General features: G+C 39.5%; 1 protein-coding gene across 1 annotated transcript in view; it reads left to right on the top strand.

The window, feature by feature from the left end:
• LOC140938008 (peroxidasin homolog) overlaps positions 1–9,613 on the top strand; it is a 34,287-nt gene extending 24,674 nt beyond the window's left edge. The window contains exons 5-9 of the mRNA XM_073387558.1: positions 4,945–5,097; positions 5,392–5,574; positions 6,330–6,348; positions 7,801–7,839; positions 8,925–9,613. Coding sequence (XP_073243659.1) covers positions 4,945–5,097; positions 5,392–5,574; positions 6,330–6,348; positions 7,801–7,839; positions 8,925–8,952 — 422 coding nt within the window. The 3' untranslated portion in view covers positions 8,953–9,613. The remainder of the gene's footprint in view (positions 1–4,944; positions 5,098–5,391; positions 5,575–6,329; positions 6,349–7,800; positions 7,840–8,924) is intronic.
• Positions 9,614–9,816: the final 203 nt, after the last annotated feature.

Here is a 9,816-nt window from a genome sequence, read left to right as displayed (position 1 = left end):
AAACAAAATCCGCTATTGATCTGCAAACAACGATTTTAAAAAGGCTAAAAAAACAGAACAAGTTACTTACCGTAGCCCTTCTTAATATAAAAAGCGTTGGTTTACACATTTTATTACTGAGGGTCACAATCGCGACTGCCATAGCTTTAGAAGTCATGAAGTACAAAGCTGGAAAGCAGTTTACATTTCACGACGATGCCAAATCGCAGAGAAAGACAACAACTGTGTGAATTTCTGGTGTAGAAAGTCTCTAGCAAAACTTAACCATGTGCCAACCAGCAACAAAACGGATAGTTTTAGCATTCTTGATTTATTTTATGTCAAAATTAAATTCCTTAATGAAAGAAATTGTTCCAAAAAGAGACCTCTGATCAAGATATGGTACAAAATCGGCCGCTGTAGGTTGTAAACAAGCTGCCAACGATGATGAAAGATGTCAGAGTTTCGGGCTGGTTTTTTCCAACATTTGCACAAATTATTCGGTGATATCGATGCCATAACCTACCTCAAACTACCTGACTTCACAAACCGACAAATATTAGCGCCAATATGTGGCTACGGCAAAGAAACCTTTCTTCACCACTGACATATTTCCATCGGGCGCTGTACGTGCCTGTATAAAGTTACATGCGACAACTTCGTAAATGCAGCCACGTCGTTACCGCAGCATTTCTTGATCATAATAAAGTCCAGAAAACAGATCTTAAACCACTGCGGCTTGTAAAAAGTGAATGAAGTCCTCCATTACAATAACTGCCAGTTCCGTCTGTAAGCACGAAATTTTTACGGATCGACTAAACAAAACACAGCTGCGTACAGTCTGATGTTCAATTAATTTCTACTTCTGTAGTAAACAAACCATGAACGTATTCTTTCATTGTACGTTCGCATGAATATGTGTTCACTTTTCCTGTAAAACAGCTTTCATTAGTTATCATGTAACGAGCGCAAAAACTCGTGTTTTGAAGTGCTGTTGTTTGTTGTTTGACTGAACTGAGTTTTGAGAAAGTTCAGCGCTATTAAATCGTGAGTCATGATTGGCTTATGATGACTTTAGAGAGAAGACATGACTTGATCACGGTACTAAAAGTATATTTTTTTACCTAAAAGACTCCATTCTACTGAAAGTTATTTTATAAAAGCAATAGACCACACTTTGTATGGGTTTACCGACGTGATAACCCACTTGGGATGTTGGGAGAACACTCGAAAAGCTTGTAAATCACTCGCCTTCGGCTCTTGATTTACAAGCTTTTTACAAGCTTTTCTCGTGTTCTCCCAACATCCCGCGTGGGTTATCACGCCGGTAAACCCATAGAAAGTGTGGTCTATTGCTTAAATAAACATTGATTTACATCGCCAGTATGGCATTTTGGTCATTGCTCAAGGTGAAGACCTTCTCTCCTGCATAACACTTAATTCGTGACTGTAGCAGTGCGTGGCAGTGAGTAGTGAGGAAAGATGGCTGTACTCGCAGGCATGGCTAGCCTGTAAAACGTTTAAATCTTTTTACAGTGGTAAATGAATTGACTTTATTAACTCAGTTGATAAAAACAAATTTTAGGGTACAAGCTGTTATTACTGTCCTTACGTACATTAATTTTTCAGTATTTAGGGCTTCTATTACAGAACTTAGTCAAAAAAGTCGTCAAAAGATAAGCCTTTTCCTAGTGCGAACGATTTTTTTCACTTACCAAAATTTTCTCAAGTCCTCACCAAACTTCAAAGATGCTATCAAGAGGATTTGGAATGTTTTGTCAGGCAACAAAATAGTTTGTTCCTTGGCAGCGGCATTACATGTATCCTTTCGCCCCATGTAAGGGCATCTGGATTCCCATCCTCGGAGACCCAGGGGCAGAAAGTGGGGACGAGGGAAAGTCTAAACGGACGGAAAAATGTGGCACGAAGAAAAGTAAAGAACGGCGAGAAGAGCTCCTGGGGACAATGTCTTACCAGACTAGTTCCAAACGGTCTCCATCGTTCTGGCTTCTGATTGGTGGCAGAAAACTTGTGTTTTTCTGGCACAAATCAGAAGCCAGAACGGCGGCGAACCGTTTGGAACTGGTCTGGTAAGACATTGTCCCCAGGGGCTCTTCTCGCCGTTCTTTACTTTTCTTCGTTCCATATATATTTTTCCACCCGTTTAGACTTTCCCTCGCCTCTTTTATCTGCCCCTGGGTCTCCGAAGATGCTGGATTCCGGAATCCGTGAAATTTTTGCTTGGGGACTCCTGAAATCATTGGCTTTGTGAATCCGGAATACAACGCAAGGAATCCGAATCCCACTGATGCACTTATCAATGTAAAACCGGCGTGGGGAGGGGGGGGGGGGGGGGGGGGGGGTGGGGGGGCGGGGGGGACGCAAGTCATGGGGTGGAAGATTTGGCGGGTCTTTCTTGGCCCTGGGGTAGGGTACTAGACCGATCTTGTTCTACCGGGGAGAGGGAACTTTGAATCTTTCTTCGCCCTACGTGGGACCGACGTGGGGATATTTGACTGCTGACTCGGACGAAAGAGACTGAGACCGAACAGCCACGCTTCACGCATACGACGTACGGTCTGGAAAGATATGGAAATCGTGGAAGCCAACGAGAACAAGCCAAAGTGAGTTGTATTGATCAATTGAACCTTTCAAGATACTGTGGTATCAAAGTAAACGGAAGGAAAGAGAAACCAAGTCGATTTTTGCAAGTGCAATTGATCATTGTGTGGCTGACATTCGCTACAATCACTGTATAAAGCTTATAAAACAGACTTTCTTTGTACCCTTTACTAAGAACGGTATATTCAAACTTACAAAATGTGTACTTTCTCTTAAAGGTTTCTGTATTCTATGCAGTGTATTAAAACACGGACTGAATTGTTAAAAAGTTTTAATCGCAGCTGTAATAAGAACATGTATCTTTGGTGATGCAGCAACGTTTATAAATAAAGATTGCAGAGTTTTATTTGGAGATATTTCTATTGTGCCTTTCTTGGGTCCAGCCTTGGGATGGACAGCAATGTCACCCCTGGGTGGCGAAAGTTGGTTGCAATTGACCGGAATGATCTGCCCGTGGGCAGGGAATTTGACGGCAATTTTTTGAAAAATGTCAAATCGTCACCCCATGCCTTGCCCTCCCCCCCCCCCCCCCCCCCCCCCCTTTGCCGGCTTAACATTGATAGGTCCATAACGATTGGAATCCGGAATCCAAGTTCCAAAGAAAAAGACAGGCATCCAGTACCTGAAATCCAGAATCCACCGCGTGGAATCCAGAATCCAAGTCTGTCCTGGATTCCCTTGCATGGGGCGAATCCTTCATTGGGTCTTCTTACTGTACTTATTGCATGGCCAATTTATTAAAGTCCCTTTAACTAGCATTTCTGGTTTAAAGTGAAAAAATTTTCAAAGATGTGAGCAAGGTTGCAAAAACAATAAATTCGTGATTTCAAAGTTTACAAAATTTTTGACAAGCGCCAAACTCGTGGTGTAAAAATTGAGTTTGATTTTTGTTTCTTGTTTTGTTTTGTTTGTTTGTTTGTTTGTTTTCTTGATCTGTTACAATAAAGTAAGAGAGTTCAATGACCACAATGATCAGTAAAAGTTCTCCATTACATGTACACTGTTGCAAAGGTTATAATGTAATAAATTCTTCTTCTTTTTCTTTCTTTCATTCAGAGCAGTTTTTCTCATAAAAAATGAAAATTGAAATCATAAAAAGGTGATTAATGTGCTCAAAATGAAAAAAATGTTCCAAAGTTGCTTCTTGTGGGCCAAATTCAGCAGTACATGACATTGAAGAATTGTATATATAATAATAACTTTTGTCTGTTTGTTATATAGCTGGAAATTTTTTCCCAAAACTGAGCGCTCTCATTGGTGACCTCGAGAACACATGACATCTAACAATGAAACTGTTTCCCGTCGTTTCCCGCAAAAATCAATCTTTGAGCGGGCAACATTGCAAAATCTATGACGTCAGAGGGTAACAGTGCACTGTTATTCGCGAATGTTTACCGACGACCGCCGTTACAGCGAGTTTTAATGAATTTCCAGCTTCAAAATTTCCAGCTGTATAAAAAATCACTTATAAAAAGTAGATGTCTCTCGAGGGACCAGTCATTAAAGATTTATTATCGAATATGTAGACATTCCTGAGATATTCTTGCTTGCCAACAGTTACTCCGCAGGGTTCAACAAGCCAATGCAAATTGTTAACCTTACGATTACAAAAGGAGAAAATGCTTCACTTGAGTGTGGAGCCCAAGGGTTTCCCCTTCATGTTGAATAAAAGTCTCAGAGGCAAGGAGAGGACTTCGTTATGCCTTGCATAGCCAGTAAGACCAAAATGTAGCATAAACAGATTTTTTAAATTATAGTTGCGATAATCAGTGCAATATAGAAGACATGCAAACTTTGATTATATTACCTTTCCGACCCGATGCTGGGTCTGACGCTCGGTTGCAGTCCCTTGTTGGCCAGAGTGACTAACTGGGTGGCTCTGATTTTTCCTCCTCTCGTCTTTTTCAAAACGCTTGCCACCTAGGCTACCATTATTTGGTGACTAAAATATCATGTCAAGTCTCTTGTTTTGGGAAATTGTAAGAATCTTTGAGGAGACTGCAATTTTTGTCTTTATACTTCCAAAAATGTTAAGTGACTGACCTTAACGACAACGACAAATAACAACCAGTTCATTTCTACTGTATACAGACAACTAAAAGAAATATAATTATCAAGAACAATACTAACTATACTCAAGAGCCTATGGCTATATAATATGTAAGAGCATTTATGCTACTTATAGAGACGCTACAAGACGTGTGTCTTACCAGTATGAGCCGACCTAACAGATAAGCATTACATCACTTAACTATTTCTAAGTGCATGGAACAACCATCCTTTTAAAACTTTTTAATCAACTTGACCTAATAGCGTCAGTATTGTTTTCCTGATTTCCAACAGTTGCCCCGTGGTTCGACAAGCCAACGGAAGTTACTGAAGTTACCATTGTGGAAGGGCAAGACGTTTCTCTTGAGTGCGCGGCCCAGGGATTTCCGCTTCATGTTGAATGGAAGCTTCAGAAGGATAGCGAGGACTTCGTACGGTCCTGCATAAGTGAGATCATATGTTTTATAAAATTAGAGAAATTTATGTAGTTGTACATTTACTCTGGGTAAAGCTTAATTAGCTGCAATCTTTCTTGTTAACTGCACTTGCACAATGCCTAGAAAACTATTTGTTTTAAGAAAAATGGGAAATGAACATTCGACAACCAAATTAAACCCGTTGCTTTCAGCATTTTGAAAATTTCATGTGGGCGTCAAAATGTTGTGTGTTAAAATTGCGGGAGTGTACTTTTTGTGTATTGCAAATTGTCAGAGCTTTCACTTTGTTTTCTTTTCCTTTAAGATGGCTCAGAAGGAAATTACCATGTTCATCGCAGCGGAATTTACGATCCTTATGTGTTGACTGTATCTGATGTGCGGTACACTGATGTTGGATCTTACTACTGTTGCCTTCCGTCTAACTGCTCGGGCAATATCCATGATAACTGCCAACACTTTGTTCTCCGGCGCAAGAGCCCCAGTTCAAGTATAACTGCAATTTCATTATTTTTATCTGATTGTGATAAACGAAATATTGGTACTTGTAAGGTCTCTCATACCGCTATAGTCCTGGTTGATGCTCAGAGATGGAACATTCATGAGCGGAACAAAATATGATACACTATATATAGAATATATATAGAATACTTCATGGAGTTTGCGTATGCGATATTTACGCAGAGTTGTTGACGTATCAGAAAACGGCTGAGTGAACGGCCCCCTGATTGGCTACAACTCTTTTGAGTATGAAGGATTGCGACAGCTTTTCAATGAGTGTATCTCAGTATGTCTAAGATATGATGTAATGGTACGCGAATAACATGGTTTAAGTCTTTTATAAAATGATAGAAAATGAAGTTTCATCGGAAACACAATGAAACGCGTCCAAAAATTATAAAAACTATGACATGAAATGTCTTTGAGAGAATGATTGTAAAACACATAAATTATGAGAACCCCCCCCCCTCCCAGCTGAGAAAGAAGTCTAGCATTTGTTATTCATGCAATCGCGAAACCCCTGCCTGAAACTAATTTTCAATTGTCTTTTTTGCGGACGTTATGGTAAATAATTCGTTTTTCATAAAAGTTGGACCCATGACACTTCGGCCTTAAGTACGTGCCCTTTTCGTTTATAGTCCACCCCCACCCGCTAAAAATAAATAGGTAAATTTAAATAATATTTTTGGTGCTGTTGAAAGTCGATAACGGCTCACATTTTTTGCCTTTTTTGCTCCCCTTTAGGCGGTTCCGAGAATGGCAGGTAGGATGCTGTTTTTCAAATGCTTCTTCGCTTCTGTAATTGACCCCACCTCGCTTGTCCACTCCTTTAACTCCTGACCACTTAAGAAAATTCATTGTCTATTTGTCGCTTCTTCAATTGGCCACTTGCACTAAGAGGTCACGTCACCATGCTACCTTTAAAGAATGAGTTGGAATCTTGCTGATGCCAAAAATTGACAGAGCACATAGAAATTATCTTACACCCGAAATTTGAGAGGAAACGCATTTAAGGGAGATATTTAATGGCAACAAAGTAGTATGATTTGTATTGGCCGCAATGTTGGAGGGCATACTCTTGCCCTCCAATATGGCAAACAAAACTACTTTTTGCTTATATCTTGTTAAACGTTTGAAAGTTACGCTCAAATGTGCTGTAAACGTTACCACATCATCTTTTCAACATTTTCCTTGAAGTTTAAGTGCAAAATTTGTTTTCATAAAGAGCTAATTCATAATTATAATAGTCACATTTTGGTCACGTGACCAGCTACGAACTTAATCATTTTAAGAAAATGGTGCGGGTTTGAAAAACCAAATCACTATTATTTTGTTTTAGATGTGACCCACTAATCGGTTTTTGAAGGCAAAATCATATAACTTTCATTTTCATAAAAACGATGTCACATGACCACTTAGTGCAAATGGCCTGTTGAGCTTTGACCCAAGGGAGTGAGAAGTGCCCTGACCACTTTTGAATGGTCACAACATTTAAAAAAGAAAAAAAAAAGAAACCAATAATCTTGATAGGGGATTTGCAAACGTCCTGTAAGCAGGTTATTTCTCTCAGTCCCCTCACTTTGTTTTATAAAAGGCAAGTAATCTGAAATAAACTTTAATTTATACACCTGCTTTTTTCGGTAAGATCGTCTAGTTCGAGCGCTTACTGTAACGCGCAACCAGCTTTCCAAGTGTTACCTCGGGAAGAGTATGAGATCCCTTCCTATTGGGGTGGATGGGGCTAAAAGCCCCGACGCCCGCCTCCGTGATGCATATCAAACTAAGGGACCGGTCATTATTTATCGCCGGCGGGAAGGAGTGGGGGGGGGGGGGGGGGGGGGGCTAAATAACGTGAAATTCTGGCGATCCCCCCTTTGAATGTTACTTCACTAAAGTGATCCCCCCTAATAACATTTGATGACTTTCGCGACCCCCCCCCCCCCCCCTTCTGAATCCTACCAAAGTTTTCAGCGATCCCCCCTTTTGGGTTCTCAGTTACGACTGATCCCCCCTTGTTTTCCTAAAAATCATGTAATCCCCCCCAAAATCCTTGCCCCCCCCCCCCCCCAGGGATAAATAATGACCGGTCCCTAAGGTTGTCCAAAATTTTGGTCAAACAAGGATCACACGGACAAATGTTAAAGAAAGAGACTGTGATGCAATTGAAATGGAAAAACGCCTGATAATAGTCTGATGATCTATTTTGTTTTTCTAGCATCTACAAAGGATGTTTGTTAGCATCGATAATTCTAAGGTATGGTAACTTACACTACAATTACTGTCATAATACTATGCAACTTTCGCTTATTACTTAGGAATGTGTGGCTTTTATTAACTGGGAAGAATTATTGACATGACTCCTTGCTAAAATAACATAACATATTTTTTATGAAACTTGGTACACTGTTGTAACAAGTGAAGAAAATGTTTAAAACGTGTTTCTAAGATATAATTCTGACAGACAGCTATTTAGGGGCCTTTGGCAACAACTGCCGCTTTCCAAAAGTCTGGTCGGCCAGCCAGACAGGTCAGTTTAAGTTTGAAAGTGAAAAATTAGTCTGTTCTCGATATTTTTACTTATATCATTTAGCCGGACATATTAGTTGGTCTGGCGGTATATTCCAGTTTTGCGAAAACACTTCGCTTCCGTTCTGATAAAGTTACTGCTGCTGTAAGCCACGGCTTGGTTGCGTCAACGTTCCAGTGCAAATGACCTTATAAACGCCCACTTCCAAATAAACGCCTCTTATCTAAAAAGCACCCCCTTTACGCTGTTAAAATGTTACTAGACGCCCTTCTCTAATAAACGCTCCCAGTCTAATAGTCGCCCCCTATGAGAATTACTCAAAAATACAAGGAATTAGCAAAAGGGAGCAAAATTATTCAATTCATTCAGTTTCTTGCTTGCTTTTCAAGGCTTTGTGTACTTCATCTTGTTCAATGTCAAGTTTAAAGTAAGGATAGACTAACGATATCAACACAATAAGCCTGAGCGAGGCTGCTGACATCGATGTTGGTATTTGAAAGGGCGATATAGATCTTTAGACGACCTTGAGGTATCAACTGATGGAGTATAGATATTCCGCTATTTTTAAACTCTCTTGATATTTTCGCCGAAAGCATATTAGTTTTGTTGAGCTTGTTGCAATTGTTAGAATAAACGCCTCTCTCTTTTAAACACCCCTTATCTATTAAACGCCCCCGCTAAGACCCGTAAAACTAAATAGACGATCTGGGCGTTTATCGAATCATTTACGATATGCCATTTATTCATTTATCTATGCATGTACCTCGATTCAAGGGTAATAGTCATTTTTAAATGACGCGGTTTTCTTGCAGTGCGATAATGAATTTCCTGACGAAGTAGCCATGACGTCAAGCTGAAGAAGAGTACGATGGTTCTCTGTATTCAAAAGACATGCGGAGTTACCGGAGGGAAACTGCACACCACTCACATAGCGTTTCTTTTGTATTCTTTATGTCGTCGGCGTGTTGCTCCACTATATAAAAGGCGAGAATAAATAATTTTTGGCGTTTAACACGTAAAATAACACATAAATAATTACTTTGCATCATTTTATTCCACAAACTTTACTTTTATTCCTCAAAAAGTTGAAAAAGCAAACATTTTCACTGTAAAATGGCTTGAACACCTGCTACTTATGACGTCATACCTCGTAACCATAGTAACTGAACATCAGTAAACTTGTCTCAAAATGCGCGCGACGGATGAACAAACAGCTACAGAAAACTTCAGGTGCTGATCTTTTAAAAACCTGAAGGTTAATCACTGTAAATAGGTTTCCTAGGTTAATTGTTAGATGCAGAGACATAATACAGTGTTGGATGGCCAAAAATATAAAAAATCAGTCGCTTTTCAAAAAGCTTTCCTAACCATTAATTTTCAGTGGTCCTCATGAGCAAAGAGGCATTTTGTGTTGAAAGTTCCCGTCGTTGGGGTAGGCTTGAATTTTTTTGTTTGGTTTGGTTTTTATCTGGAAAGAAACTTAAAGTTTAAGAAGTCTTTGGAGGCTTTTTCTTTTACTGATAAGGAAGCTGCTGTTTTAAATATATTTTTAGGTTTATCTTACATTGAAATGTTTAGAATTGTATCTTTTTAAAATACATTTTAGCTTTATGTTAATTGAATTTTGTAAATAGTTTATTTGTTATCTTTACTGCTGTCTGTATTTTGTAATCACTTGTGCAGTAGCGGTCCACATCAGCCAAT

This window comes from Porites lutea, chromosome 5 (assembly GCF_958299795.1).
Source record: "Porites lutea chromosome 5, jaPorLute2.1, whole genome shotgun sequence".
NCBI lineage: Eukaryota > Metazoa > Cnidaria > Anthozoa > Scleractinia > Poritidae > Porites > Porites lutea.
The sequence above is the reverse complement of the archived record's forward strand: the minus strand, read 5'-3'. Positions and strand labels throughout refer to the sequence as shown.